This window comes from Hyla sarda, chromosome 9 (assembly GCF_029499605.1).
Source record: "Hyla sarda isolate aHylSar1 chromosome 9, aHylSar1.hap1, whole genome shotgun sequence".
Taxonomy (NCBI): Eukaryota; Metazoa; Chordata; class Amphibia; order Anura; family Hylidae; genus Hyla; species Hyla sarda.
The window spans coordinates 26,516,598-26,536,209 of record NC_079197.1 but is presented as its reverse complement, the minus strand read 5'-3'; the positions used below and the strand labels follow the sequence as shown (position 1 = coordinate 26,536,209).

General features: G+C 42.2%; 1 protein-coding gene across 1 annotated transcript in view; it reads right to left on the bottom strand.

Annotated features, from left to right (window-relative positions):
- Positions 1-15,875: 15,875 nt before the first annotated feature.
- The window catches only part of ABCD1 (ATP binding cassette subfamily D member 1), an 83,500-nt gene continuing 79,763 nt past the window's right edge, over positions 15,876-19,612 (bottom strand). The window contains exons 10-11 of the mRNA XM_056539962.1: positions 18,376-19,125; positions 15,876-18,265 (exon numbers count right to left, since the gene is read on the bottom strand). Coding sequence (XP_056395937.1) covers positions 18,897-19,125 — 229 coding nt within the window. The 3' untranslated portion in view covers positions 15,876-18,265; positions 18,376-18,896. The remainder of the gene's footprint in view (positions 18,266-18,375; positions 19,126-19,612) is intronic.

Here is a 19,612-nt window from a genome sequence, read left to right as displayed (position 1 = left end):
CCAGAGGAAGTTCTTTTTTTATTTCCAGTCTGACCACAGTGCTCTCTGCTGACACCTCTGTCCATGTCAGGTGCCTTCCAGAGCAGGAGAGGTTTGCTTGCTATGAGGATTTGCTCCTGCTTTTCACAGTTACTGAGACAGACAGAGGTGTCAGCAGAGAGCACCGTGGTCAGACTAGAAAGAACTACACATTTCCTTCTGGAGCATACAGCAGCTGATAAGTACTGGAAGGATTAAGCTTTTTTTTAAATAGAAGTAATTAATTTCCAAATCTGTTTAACTTTCTGGAGTCAGTTGATTAAAAAAAAATGTTTTCCACTGCAGTACCCCTTTAATATTATGGCAGTATATCAGTGAAGGAAATAACATAGTAATACTTTGGGGTGTCCCATGAAGACAACTCCTTCTCTAAAACATAACCGTTCCCGGAAATCTAGTACTACATTCCCGCTATTGAAATTCATGGATAAAGACCCCCAACAATGTCATCTTATGACTTATGTAGATGAGATGCTTGACACATAGACCACAGTTAGCACCAACACAAACATGGGGGATACCTAGAGTTTAACCTAGTAACACGGTCCTGTGGTGTTAAAAACACAAATGCCTATCTAGAAAGACCACTCTAAAGAGGACCACTTGTAAAAGCAAATATATTTTATTAAGCAATATAAGCACACAAAGAATGTTAAAAAGACACAAAAGACATGGACACAGAAAATAGGTGGGGACCAGGGGAGGTGGGAGAGAACAAAGGCAAATGCAGGTCCAGTGCAAAATTGGTAACAAAAAGATGGTAAAAAGGCAAAATAAAGAGCACAAATATATCAGCAGTAATCAGATAGTGTCTTTATATAAGGTGCATAAAGCTGCATAGTAACAGGATACACCAAGGTAAGTATCAATAGTACATGCGCCGCTATATAAAGTGCAATTGTACATACAAAGTGCATAAGAAGGGAATGTACCAAGGTGGATATCAGATATAGTAAATAATAAATCCAAATATGCACAGTAGTATAGAGTTGAAAACTCCAACGCACAGAGACCAAGGGAGAATATAGTACTCAAGGTAAAAGTCCCCCTGTATGTTCCCCCGTCACCCACCACACCTCTGACGTGTTTCTCCTGGACAAAGCCCCGCTTGGGCGAAACGCGTCGGAGGTGTGGTGGGTGACGGGGGAACATACAGGGGGGCTTTTACCTTGAGTACTATTGTATTCTCCCTTGGTCTCTGTGCGTTGGAGTTTTCAACTCCATACTACTGTGCATATTTGGATTTATTATTTACTATATCTGATATCCACCTTGGTACATTCCCTTCTTATGCACTTTGTATGTACAATTGCACTTTATATAGCGGCGCATGTACAATTGATACTTACCTTGGTATATCCTGTTACTATGCAGTTTCATGCACCTTATATAAAGACATTTGGGGAGATTTATCAAAACCTGTGCAGAGGAAGAGTGGTGTAGTTGCCCATAGCAACCAATCAGATTGCTTCTTTCATTTTCCATAGGCCTCTTTAGAGGCCTGTGGAAAATGAAAGAAGCAATCTGATTGGTTGCTATGGGCAACTGCACCACTCTTCCTCTGCACAGGTTTTGATAAATCTCCCCCACTATCTGATTACTGCTGATATATTTGTGCTCTTTATTTTGCCTTGTTACCATCTGACAATTTTACACTGGACCTGAATTTGCCTATTTTCTGTGTCCATGTCTTTTGTGTCTTTTTTAACATTCTTTGTGTGCTTATATTGCTTAAGGGTACATTCCCACACGGCGTATTTGCTGCGTATTTGCTGCTGCGTACTTTATTTTCTCTGTTGAAGTCAATGGGTAAGAAAATACGCAGCACCAAATACGCAGCAAATACGCAGCAAAATACGCCGTGTGGGAACGTACCCTTATAAAATATATTTGCTTTCACACGTGGTCCTCTTCAGAGCGGTCTTTCTAGATAGGTTATACATAGGCCACAGTGCAGCATTGAGTATAAATACCTCATTGTTATATATATATATATATATATATATATATATAAAAATATATATACTGTATATATATATAATGTTAAGTAATAATTTAGGTTCTTTCCCATCAACCGCACCTAATAAAGACCGTACTTCTCCTTATGTTCGCTCAATGTTTGTAATTTGAAAGTCAATGTGGGCTGAGTAGTGGTAACTTGTATAGACCATAAATATATATGATGAAAGCATAATGAGACACAGCCTGACGGACGCAATGTGGAGGATTTCAGCGTACATTTCCCAGTCATAAGCGTTGATCTCCTGGCAGTCTATTCAGCTGAACTTACCTCACATTATGGCTTTACGCTAGTGTTTCCCAACCAGGGTGCCTCCAGCTGTTGCAAGACTATAACTCCCAGATTGCACTCCAGATTGGTGAAATAAAGTGGTGTCTTTATTAATCAAAGGTGAGCTACGTTTCGGCGGCCTCCCGTCGCCTCTGTCAAGCCAATATATATGTGTATAAATATATATATATGTGTATAAATATATATATATATATATATATGTGTATAAATATAGCCGAGGAGAGGTGCGGCTCTATGTGGGAGACTTCGGTTATTGTGTCAGCCCCTCTTCTTATCTTCTAGAGCAATGTTTCCCAACCAGGGTGTCTCCAGCTGTTGCAAAACTACAACTCCCAACATGCCCGGACAGCCTTCGGCTGTCCGGGCATGCTGGGAGTTGTAGTTTTGCAACAGCTGGAGGCACCCTAGTTGGGAAACACTGACTTGCGCTGTAAGCTTCATACTGACCATTATTCTGTTCTGTATGGAAAGTCCCAGTCATGGTTTATTGTATTTCATTCGAGTTCCCCTTATGAGCAAATATCGTAGATCCTACATACACAACTATATATATATATATATATATATATATATATATATACACACACACACACACTCACACACACAAATGGCCGTAAATGTTGGCACCCCTGAAATTTTTCTAGAAAAAAATATTTCTCACAGAAAAGGATTGCCGTAACACATGTTTTGCTGTACACATGTTTATTCCCTTTGTGTGTATTGGAGCTAAACCCAAAAAGGGAGGAAAAAAAGCAAATTGGACATAATGTCACCAAACTCCAAAAATGGGCTGGACAAAATTATTGGCCCCCTTTCAAAATTGTGGAAAAATAAGATTGTTTCAAGCATGTGATGCTCCTTTAAACTCACCTGGGGCAAGTAACAGGTTTGGGCAATATAAAAATCACACTTTAAAAAAAGGAGAGAAGTTCACTTAGTCTTTGCATTGTGTGTCTGTGTGTGCCACACTAAGCATGGACAACAGAAAGAGGAGAAAAGAACTGTCTGAGGACTTGGGAACCGAAATTTTGGAAACATATCAACAATCTCAAGGTTACAAGTCCATCTCCAGAGATCTAGATTTGCCTTTGTCCACAGTGCGCAACATTATCAAGAAGTTTGCAACCCATGGCACTGTAGCTAATCTCCGTGGGCGTGGATGGAAGAGAAAAATGTATGAAAGGTGTCAACGCAGGATAGTCCAGATGGTGGATAAGCAGCCTCAAACAAGTTCCAAAGATATTCAAGCTGTCCTAGAGTCTCAGGGAGCATCAGTGTCAGCGCGAACTATCTGTCAACATTTAAATGAAATTAAATGCTATGGCAGGAGACCCAGGAGGACCCCACTGCTGACACAGAGACATAAAAAAGCAAGACTACATTTTACCAAAATGAAATTGAGTAACCAAAATCCTTCTGGGAAAACATCTTGTGGACAGATGAGACCAAGATAGAGCTTTTTGGTAAAGCGAATCATTCTACTGTTTACCGAAAATGGAATGAGGCCTACAAAGAAAAGAACACAGTACCTACAGTGAAATATGGTGGAGGTTCAATGATGTTTTGGGGTTGTTTTGCTGCCTCTGGCACTGGGTGCCTTAAATGTGTGCAAGGCATCAGGAAATCTGAGGATTACCAATGGATTTTGGGTCGCACTGTACAGCCCAATGTCAGAAAGCTGGGTTTACGTCCAAGATCTTGGGTCTTCCAGCAGGACAATTTTCTTCATTTACTTAATTTTCTTGAAAAATTTCAGGGGGGCCAACATTTACAGCCATGACTGTGTGTGTGTGTGTGTGTGTGTGTGTATATATATATATATATATATATATATATATATATATATATCTTGTTATACACATACAGTCATGGCAGTAAATGATGGCACCCCTGAAATGTTTTAAGAAAATGAAGTATTTCTCACAGAAAAGGATTTCAGTAGCACATGTTTTGCTATACACATGTTTATTCCCTTTGTGTGTATTGGAACTAAACCAAAAAAGGGAGGAAAAAAAAGCACATTGGACATAATGTCACCAAACTCCAAAAATGGGCTGTACGAAATTATTGGCACCCTTAACTTAATATTTTGTTGCACACCCTTTGGAAAAAATAACTGAAATCAGTGGCTTCCTATAACCATCAATAAGCTTCTTACACCTCTCAGCCGGAATGTTGGACCACTCTTCCTTTGCAAACTGCTCCAGGTCTCTCTTATTGGAAGGCGCCTTTTCCCAACAGCAATTTTAAGATCTCTCCACAGGTGATCAATGGGATTTAGATCTGGACTCATTGCTGCCACTTCAGAACTCTCCAGCGCTTTGTTGCCATCCATTTCGGGGTTCTTTTTGACGTATATTTGGGGTCATTGTCCTGCTGGGAGACCCAAGATCTCAGATGCAAACCCAGCTTTCTGACACTGGGCTGTACAGTGCGAACCAAAATCCATTGGTAATCCTCAGATTGCATGATGCCTTGCACACATTCAAGGCACCCAGTGCCAGAGGCAGCAAAACAACCCCAAAATATCATTGAACCTACACCATATTTCACTGTAGGTACTGTGTTCTTTTCTCTGTAGGCCTCATTCCCAGAAGGATGTTTTCCCAGAAGGATTTTGGCTTACTCAAGTTCATTTTGGCAAAATGTAGTCTTGTTTTTTTATGTCTCTGTGTCAGCAGTGGGGTCCTCCTGGGTCTCCTGCCATAGAGTTTAATTTCATTTAAATGTAGACGGATAGTTTGCGCTGACACTGATGCTCCCTGAGCCTGCAGGACAGCTTGAATACCTTTGGAACTTGTTTGGGGCTGCTTATCCACCATCCGGACTATCCTGCGTTGACACCTTTCATCTATTTTTCTCTTCAGTCAAAGCCCAGGGAGATTATCTACAGTGCCATGGGTAGCAAACTTCTTGATAATGTTGCGCACTGTGGACAAAGGCAAATCTAGATCTCTGGAGATGGACTTGTAACCTTGAGATTGTTGATATTTTTCCACAATTTTGGTTCTCAAGTCCTCAGACTGCAACTTTGCAATGCAAAGACTAAGTGAACTTCTCTCCTTTTTATCTGCTTTCAGGTGTGATTTGTATATTGCCCACACGTTACTTGCCCCAGGTAAGTTTAAAGGAGCATCACATGCTTCAAACAATCTTATTTTGTCCAATAATTTTGTCCAGCCCATTTTTGGAGTTTGGTGACATTATGTCCAATTTGCTTTTTTTTCTTCCCTTTTTTGGTTTAGTTCCAATACACACAAAGGAAATAAACCCGTGTATAGCAAAACATGTGTTGCTGCAATCCTTTTCTGTGAGAAATACTTCATTTTCTAGAAAAATTTCAGGGGTGCCAACTAGAGATGAGCGAACTTACAGTAAATTCGATTCGTCACGAACTTCTCGGCTCGGCAGTTGATGACTTATCCTGCAAAAATTAGTTCAGCCTTCAGGTGCTCCGGTGGGTGGATACAGTCCTAGAAAAGAGTCTCCTAGGACTGTATCCACCTTTTCCAGCCCACGGGAGCACCTGAAAGCTGAACTAATTTATGACTTATCTATCTATCTATCTATCTATGGCTCAGGTGTGTACCGATCAAGATGTCTCCCCCCTACTCCCCTTAAAAAAGGGGGACCAGATCTGATTCTATACGTGGTATTCTGCGTGGCTCCTTGGTGGAAAATATTTCCCTATAAGCGGAAGACATGTTGGTGTATCTTGAGGATGTGGGTCCCTCCTTGGAGTCTATTTTGGATATCGCCACCAGATGCTGTATTATGGAAGTATAACCCTCTAGAACTGTGTATAGACATTATGGGGAAGATTTATCAAAATCTGTGTAGAGGAAGAGCGGTGCAGTTGCCCATAGCAACCAATCAGATCGCTTCTTTAAATTTTCAGAGACCTTTTTAAAAATGAAAGAAGCGATCTGATTGGTTGTTATAGGCATCTGCACCACTTTTCCTCTATACATGTTTTGATAAATCTCCCCCTATATCTGTAAATAAATTGTAAAAATGTGCAAAAAATTCTTAATCTTACAGACATTGTTGTTTTTGGCCCATTTATGTATTTTCTCTTTCCCTGTTTGCTGAGTAAGCAGGCTCCTAACTAGAGCAGTGTTTTCCAACCAGGGTGCATCCAGCTGTTGCAAAACTACAACTCTCAGTAGTAGTTTTGCAACAGCTGGAGGCACCCTGGTTGGGAAACACTGTACTTGTGTGATGTAAGTTTTACTGTCGTCTGAGTATTTCAGAAGCTGCTGATCTACTGGGATTTTTTTTTACACACATCATCATCTGGGGTTTACAAAGGATAGTCCAAAAAATATATATCAAGTAATCAGCAGTTGTGTGGAACGAAAATGCCTTTTTGATGTCAGAGGAGAACGGGCAGATTGGTTCGAGATGACTTAAAGACAACAGTAACGCAATTAACCACACATGACAACCATGGGCACTCCCTCCGTCTGGAGAAGAAAAAGTTTAGTCTCAAGGGGCGACACGCCTTCTTTACCATGAGAACTGTGAACTTATGGAACAGTCTACCTCAGGAACTGGTCACAGCAGGAAAAATTAACAGCTTTAAAACAGGATTAGATACATTCCTGGAACAAAATAACATTAATGCTTATGAAGAAATATAAATTCCCTTCCCCAATATCGCGCCACACCCCTACCCTTCAATTCCCTGGTTGAACTTGATGGACATATGTCTTTTTTCAACCGTACTAACTATGTAACTATGTAAGGTATGCAGAATACCATCTTTGAATGCACAACATGTGCAACCTTAAAGCAGATGGACAACAGCAGCAAAGACCACACCGGGGGCCACTGGGATGTGGGGGAACGGGAGATTCTCATCATGGATGTGCAGCCGACAAATCTGCAGCAACTACGTGATGTCATCATGTCCATATGGAGGAACTGTGTGATGTCATCATGTCCATATGGAGGAACTGTGTGATGTCATCATGTCCATATGGAGGAACTGTGTGATGTCATCATGTCCATATGGAGGAACTGTGTGATGTCATCATGTCCATATGGAGGAACTGTGTGATGTCATCATGTCCATATGGAGGAACTGTGTGATGTCATCATGTCCATATGGAGGAACTGTGTGATGTCATCATGTCCATATGGAGGAACTGTGTAATGTCATCATGTCCACATGGAGGAACTGTGTGATGTCATCATGTCCACATGGAGGAACTGTGTGATGTCATCATGTCCACATGGAGGAACTGTGTGATGTCATCATGTCCATATGGAGGAACTGTGTGATGTCATCATGTTCATATGGAAGAACTGTGTGATGTCATCATGTCCATATGGAGGAACTGTGTGATGTCATCATGTCCATATGGAGGAACTGTGTGATGTCATCATGTCCATATGGAGGAACTGTGTGATGTCATCATGTCCATATGGAGGAACTGTGTGATGTCATCATGTCCATATGGAGGAACTGTGTGATGTCATCATGTCCATAAGACTAAGGAATGTTTCCAGTATCTTGTAGGGTATACCATGAAGAATAAAGACAAAAGGGGTCCAACCCAGTACTAGCAAGGTGCACATAAAAAAGGGGCCAGTGAGTGTGGATGAGAGAGAAGAAAGAGAAAGAGAGAAAAGGGGAGGGAGTGAAAAAGAGAGAGACAGAGAGAGAAAGAAAGAAAGGGAGGAAGGAAAACGAAAGAGGATGGAAGAAAGAGAAAAAGAGCGTGTGAGAGAGAGAGGGAGAAAGAGGAGAGAGAGAGAATGAGGAGTGAGAGAGGGAGAGAGAGAGAGGGAAGGCATGAAGGAAGGAAGAAAGGAAGAGAGAGAAAAGGGGGAGGAGAGAGGAAGGAAGAAAGGAAGAAGATGGAAGAGTGGGAAAAGAAAGAAAAAAAAGAACACACTGCGATTTTGACAGGATATTGGTTCTAAATAGAAAGAAGCGCCATGACACAGCCCAGTATTTTGAGATCATACATTTATTAGTATCTAACAATATAAGACATTTGGTCTTTGACCCAACAATTAAGGCACATATTCTGATTTACTGAGTGTCAATGGACAGTTGCATAGTCAGTTAGAACAAGCACAATACTCAGAGATCCACTTGGTTATGGGGGGTCGGCAGTAATATGTGAACAGTGCTGTCCTATAGGGGGGGTCGGTTATAACAATATGCTATTTCCAGTATATGAGAGAGAACTTAGGAAAGTCCTCGGTTGCTGTATATATGGCTTTAAGTGCATTCATGTCATTATAAAAGGTGATACAAGTATTAGTTATAAATATATTAGCCCTGCGGAAAACACAGATATAGATTGGTGGATCTTGTGCAAAATTACGATACCTGATAACAATAAGGTTCAGAGATCATTAAGCGTCTGGAGCCGAGAAAGGTCCGGCCGAGATTGGGCAGAGAACATGAGGAAATGGGTGGGCAGGAAGCATGGTCAGGTTCTGAAAACTGTGCCCTGCTCGGAATAAATGAGTAAATGTTTAACCGTGTGTCTGCCGAGCCTGGCGCCACCCTCATCTGTGACTATACTATATTATACTGATGGAGTGACCATTTAAAGGGGTACTCCCCTGGAAAAAAAAAAAAATTAAATCAACTGGTGCCAGAAAGTTAAACAGATTTGTAAATTACTATTATTGAAAAATCTTAATCCTTTCAGTACTTAGCAGCTGCTGTATGCTCCACAGGAAGTGCTTTTCCTTTGGAATTTCCTTTCTGCCTGACCACAGTGCTCTCTGCTGACACCTCTGTCCATTTTAGGAACTGTCCAAAGCAAGATAAGTTTTCTATGGGGATTTGCTCCTACTCTGTAAAGTTCCTAAAATGGACAGAAGTGTCAGCAGAGAGCACTGTGGTCAAACTGAAAGGAAATTCAAAAAGAAAATCATTTCCTGTGGAGCATACAGCAGCTGATAAGTACTGGAAGGATTAAGATTTTTTTTAAATAGAAGTAAGTTACAAATCTGTTTAACTTTCTGGCACCAGTTGATTAAAAAAAAAATGTTTTTCCAATGGAGTACCCCTTTAAAGGGGAAAGTCCAGTCAAAACAGTCGGATACATGTACTGTTCTAGGATACTTGTCTAGGATCTCAGATATTTAGCCTTAGTCAGAGATTTCCGCTACTTGAAATCTATGATAATATTGAAGCTCACATTCATTGATATGAATGGGCCATTGCTCAGAATTTTATTTCAAAAGTCTTGCTCACGAAATACTCCGCTGCATCAAAGTCCCATTGATTTTAATGGGGATCTGCTGCACCGTGCACAAAAACAATCTCTTTACTGGCCTAATCATAGCACGCGAACATTTTATCCCTGCTTACTGACAGTCTAGACCAGTGTTTCCCAACCAGGGCGCCTCCAGTTGTTGCAAAACTACAACTCCCAGCATGCCCGGGCAGCCTTCGGCTGTCCGGGCATGCTGGGAGTTGTAGTTTTTTAACAGCTGGGGGGGGGCACCCTGGTTGGGATTCACTTGAATTTGAGCAATTGAACAATGTGTGATAACAGAATCTATTAACCCTTAAACAGACCGGCATACTATATCAGTATAAATAAGGAAGCTGTGACTGAGGCATGAAACGTGTTGGGTTGTTGGAAAGAGTGTAAAACAATTGAGGGTAGCCAAAAAAAGCTGTATAAAGCTTATAATGAGCTTTACATAGAGGAGACCCATCAGTCACAACCTGTTGATCGTTTCAGCAGATTCTGCTTAAAAACCCATTGCCATCTATGGAGGCTGCGCATTTCCGAGCGGTCCTTCCGCCGGCGGAACATGCAAATGTGTTGAATACTATATTTTCCGCCATGTTATCATAGCCTTACTGCTCAACAGATTTTCCCTTACACAGCAAATCTGTCTTGTCCCAATGGATCCAAAATGAAGCAACTTTGCATATAATCAGAAATTTTGTTTTCACCTTTTTTTTTTTCTCTGCAGCTACTATATGTTACCAAAATACACGCGGATTCTAATGTCTGATCCAGCAAACCTGCTTCCTTCCTCTGTCCCCTACCCCCCACTTTTGCAAAACTACAACTCCAAGCATATATATAACCCCAGCTTCTATAAAGGGAGGCATCATTAGAGCATTTTGTCCCTGCTTGCTGACAGTCTAGGCCAGTGTTTCTCAACCAGGGTGCCTCCAGCTGTTTCAAAACAACAACTCCCAGCATTCCCGGACAGCCAACATGCCTGGAGTTGTAGTTATGCAACAGCCAGAGGCACCCTGGTTGGGAAACGCTGGTCTGGGAGGATGAGTAACTTGAATTTGAGGACTTGAACAATGTGTGATATCAGAATCTATTAAACCTTATACAGACCGGCATTCTACATCAGTATATGTAAGCTGTGAACAAGGCGTGAAACGTGTCAGGCTGTAGGAAAGAGTGTAAAGCTATTGAGAGCAGCCAAAACAGCGGACATGTATAAAGCGGATCATGAGCTTTACATACAAGAGACCCACCAGTCACACAGAGACGCAGGCTTCGCCATTCTCCATTGGACTACGTGGGGCGGTTAAAATAATTCGACTTTGGAGTTACATATGCTAAGGCTGGGTTCTTGTCGTCGCTAATATACTTAAGGGAAACTGGCAAAAAAGGTTTGCCAACTTATACCGAGACGTGACCTGTTTCCACTAACGGACGGAATGTAGTCTATTAGTGACTAAATGTTGTCTTTTTCGTGAAATTAATACTTTTATTAGGCCTGACTCAATATTGTCGTCTACTGCCCTTTTTCAGTCGTGCAAAACAAACACACGCGTTCGGAAAAATTGACCAAATGTCGTCACTAGTAGACGTTGTTTTATCCATAAAAAAGAAGGGATCTGCTATAGGTACACTGCCCTATAGATCCAGTAAAATGGGATCTGGAAACTAAAAAAAACAAATGAAAAAAAAACCTATAAAAACTACGAATTTATTGGATAGGCATTAAAAATTTATATTTACAAAAAAGGGCTTGTAAAAGCAGTGTTTATATATCTATATATGTAAAATATTTATATATAAAGTTAAAAAAATATATATATATTCACTGCTTTTTGCTTTTTTTATTGCGCACTTTTTTGTATATGCCTATCCAATAAATGTGAAGCTTTTATAGTTATTTTTTTCTTCAAATTTTTGGGAGCTGGAAGCTTAAAAAACCCAAAACCTTTCTACTGGATGTGTTGGAACGAGATACGGCCCACGTTCTAACACTGAACCCAACACACTGCCCTAGGATCCTATACACATTGAGTGGTGAGCTGAGTAGCATCTTTTTTTTTCGCTGCCCTATACATCGGCATACGTTTTTCACATTATCCCAGTGATGTACAGCCATACAGGGTGTAAACCAAGCCTAATGAAGAATTGGAGCCCTAAATAATAATAATAAAATCGTATCCGCTGGTTTAGCAGATGTTTCTTGAACACCACAACGTGTTTGCTCGGATAGTGATCCGGTGTGCAGCTGCTACGCTTCCAGACACCTCTGGGTTTCACAATAATCTGCAACTTCACCCTTCTCCATCCAAGACAAAAGGCCTCATCCTTGAAGCCGCCCCTGGATCTGCCCTGTGGGTGCAAACTGAGGCTGTAGTGTCGTATGATGAAACCCTCAGACAATGGGAGCTGTGTATTTATTACCTGGGAGGGGAGCGCTCTTGTGTAACCTGACTGGGAGCCTTGGGTCGGTAATTAATATACTCCCCGCTGCGCCAAACATTAATCCCTACGATTTAGTTAACCCAATCCCTGCTGGCATTAAAACATTACATATACATAATAACTTGCTGCTAACAGTTAGGTGACAATGACAACTAACATGGCCGCCACAGCACCTCCCACCGAGATGGTCATTCAGCTTTTCCTGACTCTGGAAAACCCTATAAGTTTAGGGTCTCCATAAAAGGGAACCTGTCCCTTTAAACGTGTAGTCTGAGCTGCTGGTATCATGTTATATAGAAGGTGGAGCTGAGCAGATTGATATACAGTATATAGTTTTAGCATAACTTGTATTTTATCCACTTAAATCTCTGATCATTTTGGGCTTAGGAGTCCAGTGGGCGTTCCTAATCAATGACTGACCGCTGTCAATCATTAAGTGACACGCCCACTGGACTCCTAAGCCCTGAATAAGCAGGGAATTATATTCAACAAGATAAAGCTCTACTATATCTCTATCTATCTATATATTAATCTGCCCAGCTTCTTGTGCTCTGTAACAGTGGTTCTCAACCTTTCTCGCGACTGTATCCCCAAAGGATGAAAGTATGTCTGCGGGTACCTCTCGTGCGGAACTTTTACAAACGAGGTGTACCCGCTGACAAAATAAGTCATAAAAGTACTTAATATCATAATGGCACGTGCTTATCTTTCTCATGCCATACTTAATCCCCTTTTGCCATTATTCCCCCTCTGATCCTCTTTTTCCATTACCCCACCCCCCTCCATCTTAATCCCCTTCTGCCATTATTTCCCCCTTCGATCCCCCTGGGCCAATATATGAGATACATACAATAACACCCTCCCACACTTATTATAACATGCTTACCAGGCCTGTGTCTATCCCATTCGGCGGGAGTCGGAGGGCCGCACTGAAGGGTGACGTTCCTTTGCGCTGTGCCACACGTCGGGCCCAGCAGCCACTCAACGGTGTCCAAGCCCCGCTCTGTGCTGACGAATACTGACCAATGCATGGCCGGTATTTGTCAGCAAATTGCCATACCCCCGCATAACCCTACGCGCACCCCTGGTTGAGAACCCCCGCCCTATAACATGCGGCCGGTAGATTGGATAGCACTTTCATGGAGACAGGTTACCTTTAAGAGGGATGGAGTTTGGTTTATTTAGACCAGTATTCCCCAACCAGTTTGCCAGCAGCTCCGGGCATGCTGGGAGTTGTAGTTTTGCAACAGCTGGAGGCACCCTGGTTGGGAAACATTGATATAGACAGACAGAAATTCACTACAGATAAACATATGATACAAGGATATAAGAATATCTTGTACACTGTGTATGATTATCCTAAAGGGGTTTTATGAGATGAGAACCATGGCTCCGCAGTTTTCTCCCACAGAAACAGTGCCACTCATGGTTGTATCTGGTATTGCAGCTCAGCTTCACTGTAGAGAAATAACAGCTGTGAAGACTGGACAACCTAGCAATGGATCCGTTACACAATAGTGTCTACAAGCCCTTCTTTCAGACACCCTGTGATGTCTAAGTAGGAACTACTTCCCCTTTTCTTTCTGCTGAAAATACAAAAAAAAAAAACGTCTTACTTATTATTAGTCATGTTCAAAACCTGAACCTTCAGGGTTAATTTACATCAAACTCAATAGGGGAAAGATTTATCAAAGAGACCTCTAGGGAAACCTGGAGCAGTTGCCCATAGCAACCAATCAGATGTCAGGGCTCATTCACACTACGGAATCTCCGCCCGGGCGCTAGGCGTGCTCTAAAATGTGCAGTCTTAATAGATGACATTTCAGGGTGGATTCCATTGAAAGAATGGACATGTAAATTTTTTCCCCAGAGTCTGGAGTCCAGAATTTCCGCGGCAGAATGTTTGTCACGAAAATTCCGTAGAGTGAATGATGCAGCAGAATACCACTGAGAACAATGAAAGACTGCTGCACTGTATTTTCCAAGCCGAATTCTGCTTGGAAAATCCGTATTGTGAATGGGAAGTGAAGATGCCTGTGGTTGCTATGGCAACTGCTCCACTCTCCTTTTGCATCAATTTTGATAACTGACCCCCCCCCCCCACCACCACCCAAAGTCCTTTCTGCCATATCAATTAACAAGGTTCTGCAAAAGCAGAGATATGGGGGAAGATTTATCAAAACCTGTCCAAAGGAAAAGTCACTGAGTTGCCCATAGCAACCAATCAGATCGCTTCTTTCATTTCTCAGAGGCCTTTTCAGAAATGAAAGAAGCGATCTGATTGGTTGCTATGGGCAACTCAGCTACTTTTCCTCTGGACAGGTTTTGATAAATCTCCCCCATTTTACCATTGTCTCCCTAGGGCACCCTATATATCTGCTAAGGCTATGTTCACATTGCCGTTTAGCTCCGCTAGCTAAATTCCTTCGCGTAAGGACGTGAGTCGAGCAGAGAAAAAATAAAAAAAAACACTGCATGTCCGATATTTTTTTCTCCGCTCACCTCCCCTAAAAATACCAGACACCACACAGACTCCATTAAAGTCAATGAGATCCGTCGGGACCCCGCGATGTCCGTCATGAAAAGGGACCATTCGGCTCTGTTTGGCACAGACCGGACCCTGAACGGGTCGGAGCACACAGCAATGCAAATGTCGCCTAAAGCGGTTCCTAAAAAGGAGCTATACAACCCCCTCAGCTTCCCTCACGGCTGTGAATGGAGAAAGTGAAGTCCGACTCGAATAAGTAAAATGTGATGGTGATAACTATGCGAAATCTCATGGGGGGGAGGGGGTCTCCCACCAGATCTAATGGGATCGCCTTTGTACACATTACTATTGTTCTACTAAGCCGACAGAGCAAATACCCAGGTCCTGTCACAGCTGTGGCGGCCATGTTTACTTTCACAGGCCTGTTAAAATAGTGATAAATCATCTCTGCTATTTCCCTCCAATCCAATTCATATATGTATAAATCTACATGTTGCAAAACTACAACTCCCAGCATGCCCGAACAGCCAACACAGAATATCATCTACATAACCATCTATGTCTAGGTCAGTGTTTTACCAACCAGGGTGCCTCCAGCTGTTGCAAAACTACAACTCCCAGCAGAGCAAATAATACCCAGATCCTGTCACAGCTGTGGCGGCCATGTTTACTTTCACAGGCCTGTTAAATAAATCGTCTCGGCTCTTTCCCTCCAATGCAACATAGAATATCATATACGTAGCTATCTACTTCTAGGCCAGTGTTTATCAATCGGGGTGCCTCCAGCTGTTGCAAAACAACAACTAGAATGCCCGGACAGCCAACACAGAATATCATATACATAACCATCTATGTCTAGGCCAGTGTTTAACAACCAGGGTGCCTCCAGCTGTTGCAAAACTACAACTCCTAGAATGCCCGGACAGCCAACACATAATATCATATACATAACCATCTATGTCTAGGTCAGGGTTTACCAACCAGGGTACCTCCAGCTGTTGCAAAACTACAACTCCTAGCATGCCCGGACAGCCGACACATATTATCATATACATAACCATCTATGTCTAGGTCAGGGTTTACCAACCAGGGTGCCTCCAGCTGTTGCAAAACTACAACTCCTAGCATGCCCGGACAGCCGACACATAATATCATATACATAACCATCTATGTCTAGGTCAGGGTTTACCAACCAGGGTGCCTCCAGCTGTTGCAAAACTACAACTCCCAGCATGCCCGGACAGCCGTTGGCTGTCCGGGCATGCTGGGAGTTGTAGTTTTGAAACAGCTGGAGGCAGCCTGGTTGGGAAACCCTGTTCTAGGCATTTCCAGCTTACTCGCTCGACTATATTGTGGTCACATGACTACATGCCGGGGATCCATTCCAGATGTCTGTCAGCGGCTGTATTGGGGTTTTATCAAACATGGAATCATAATGAGAGCTAATGTACAAGTCGAGGCGCCTCGCAGTCACACGCCGGCTTACAGGGAATGTGCGGGCCTGTAAATCTTGGCCTGCTTAAGTGCTTAGGTGAGATGCAATCTCCCCGAGCCGCCGGGTGACACTTCTACTCTTTCAGCGCCATGAGTTCAGGGTAGCGTTATCTCATGCGATTGTCTCACCTCTGCGCTGAACGGGCCCACCCGCATGAATAGGGAAAAATACAATAGAAATAATGTGTCTATAGACAAGGTGTGTCTACATGTGAACTACATTTTATAATATATATATAGGAAAATAAAATACATAAAGCGTTAACCCACTTTTCTTGTACTGATTTTGAATTGTATTGCACCCCAGAGCTTCATGCGCAATTCTGCTTGTCGCTACCAGTAACAGTCAACACGTCTGTCGACAAATAAGCCCCTAACAGCTCAGCTTTTTTTTCTGACATTACTATACAATGCCTGGTACAGGGGATTAGCGATCTGAAGCCTATAGAACAGTGTTTCCCAACCGAGTGTGCCTCCAGCTGTTGCAAGGTGACAACTCCCAGCATGCACTGAAGCCTTTAGAATTGTGTTTCCCAAAAAGAGTGCCTCCAGCTGTTGCAAATCTACAACTCCCAGCATGCACTGAAGCCTCTAGAACGGGGTTTATCCAAAAAGAGTGCCTCCAGCTGTTGCAACTCTACAACTCCCAGTATGCCCTGAAGCCTCTAGAACAGTGTTTCCCAACCAGTGTGCCTCCAGCCTTTGGCTGTATGGATATGCTGGGAATTGTAGTTTTGCAACAGCTGGAGGTACACTGGTTGGGAAACCATGCTCTAGAATAATAAATGCACCTCTATCTTATATATATATATATATGTTTATGTTTTTATATTGTAAAGTTGCTTCATTCGCTATTTTAGATGAATTACTGCGATAACACGGTTGCTAATGTGGAGATACCCGTAAAAGGGGTACTCCAGTGGAAAACTTTTTTTTTATTTTTTTTAAATCAACTGGTGCCAGAAAGTTAAACAGATTTGTAAATTACTTCTATTAAAAAATCTTAATCCTTTTAGTACTTTTTAGCAGCTGAGTACTACAGAGGAAATTCTTTACTTTTTGTATTTCTTTTATGTCTTGTCCACAGTGCTCTCTGCTGAAACCTCTGTCCATGTCAGGAACTGTCCAGAGCAGCATAGGTTTGCTATGGGGATTTTCTCCTGCTCTGGACAGTTCCTGATACGGGCATCAGGTGTCAGCAGAGAGCACTGTGGACAAGACAAAAAAGAAATTCAAAAAAATAAAGATTTTCCTCTGTAGCAAACAGCTGATTAACTTTCTGGCACCAGTTAAGAAAAAAAAATAAAAAAAAAAAAAGTTTTCCACCGGAGTACCCCTTTAAGGAAAATCTGCAGAACCGAGAAGACATTTGTGCTGTTGCTGATGCATGCGTTTAGCTTGTGGAGGTTTGCCTTATGAGAAGTATTAGGTCTATGCTATGCAGATTTTTTTAGCTTTTGAATGGAAACCTCAAGTTTCATTCACTGACAGCAAGCAGAGATAAAAAAAAGAATAAAAAAGAAAAAAAGTGTTTGTTTTTCTTAAACTTTTCCCTCTACAGCTGAACCTTCAGGACACCACAGCTACAGTACAATCACTCGATGAATTACAGAATGATACTCATTATACAAATGGTGCCAGTGGCATGACAGGCACCACTTCAATTTAATCAGAATAAGGAATTTAAAGGGGGTTATCCAGGAAAAAACTCTTTTTTATACATCAACTGGCTCCAGAGAGTTAAACAGATTTGTAAATTAGTTCTTTCTATTAAAAAAAAATCTTAATCCTTTCAGTACTTATGAGCTGCTGAAGTTGAGTTGTTCTTTTCTGTCTAAGTGCTCTCTGATGACACGTGTCTCGGGAACTGTCCAGAGTAGAAGCAAATTCCCATAGCAAACCTCTTCTACTCTGTGCAGTTCCCGGGACAAGCAGAGATGTCAGCAGAGAGCACTGTTTCCAGACAGAAAAGAACAACTCAACTTCAGCAGCTGATAATTATTGGAAGGATTAAGATTTTTTAATAGAAGTAATTTACCAATCGGTTTAACTTTCTGAAGCCAGTTGATATATATATATATATATATATATATATATAAAAAAGTTTTTCCTGGATAACCCCCTTTAACGGTTAAATTATTCTAAGCCCAAATCATCACAGTGTCCATAGTGAGGCTTAGTCATGGAGTAGGGTTGGATTCCATTACTACTTTGCATATAAAGAACATATAGGGAAGTGGTCTTCAACCTGCGGACCTCCAGATGTTGCAAAACTACAACTCCCAGCATGCCCGGACAGCCGTTGGCTGTCCGGGCATGCTGGGAGTTGTAGTTTTGCAACATCTGGAGGTCCGCAGGTTGAAGACCACTGATATAGGGGGGTTGAATACTTTTGCAGCCTAAGGTAAGAACTGTACAGGTCCGGCCGCACGGTATAAAGCCTCTCCCCGATACTCGTGCAGAAGGCGAGGGTGGAATCGGCTGGCGGTATGTAATCCTTTCATGTTAACCCTACACAATCTGGGATGCCCTTACCTGATGCAGAGGGGCTCCTTTCCTTCACATTTTCTGGATTGAAACCCTCTATAGGTTTCTAAAAAGGACAGAAATGACTCCTGCCTGTAGCAGGATGACCACACATTCAGTGTCGGAAACTAGTCAAGGGGGTGCCCAGCGACTCTTTGCCTACCAGGATGATCTGAGTTATTATGGTCTGCTGTATCCTACAGACAATTAATCTAAATTATAGAGAAAAAAAAAAAGAAAGAAAAGGGAAAGGCAGGTGTGGGTAGTACGTGCTGCACGGCGGGTACTGGTGAGGCGATGGGCTGGACACACCTTGACAGCATGAAACAGCGATGGTAGCTGAGACCGCCTAGGAATGTCCTTACATAGGCTGTTCAGCTTTCTGGCCGTCTTCACCGCCGGACACTTCGGAATCTTCTCCCAGGATCTGGCACAGTTCAGTGAACCGCTGCTGCATCTTTGGCACTCCGGCGAGCTGCTGCTCGAGTCTTTGCTTCTCCTCGGTGAGCGAGATCCGGGCGGCGGTGTCCAGCTTCTCAAACTTCCAGCCACCTTCGCCGTCAAACTGCAGAACGTGAGTGTGGTATTTCCTATGGGGAGGAAGAGTAACAGGTGGTCAGACCTGGGAATGCATGAATCTAAGGCCGGGTTCACACCACGTTTTTGCAATACAGTTCCCGTATAAGTTTTCAATGTACCGTATTGAAAACCGTATGCATTGACTCTCCATCGACAAACAATGCATCCGGTTGTGTCCGTTTTGCATCCTGTACGGTTTTCCGTTTTTTTCCCGTACCGGAAAACGGTAGCCTACCACGATTTTTTTGTCTGGGTGAAAAACTGTATTGAAACACATAAGTTTTTTTTTTTTTTTTAACATGGGAGTCAATGGTAACCGTACAGAACTGTATGCGCGTACGGTTCCATCCGGTTTTCACTATACGGTTTTTGACTTTGCACAGTTTTTTTTTTCTTGGAATTTCAATCAAACAAGTGAAACTTTATTCATAATGGAGTGAAAAGTTAAAAACTTATATGCTTTTTTCTTAAAAAACTGATGCAACTGGACATTATTTT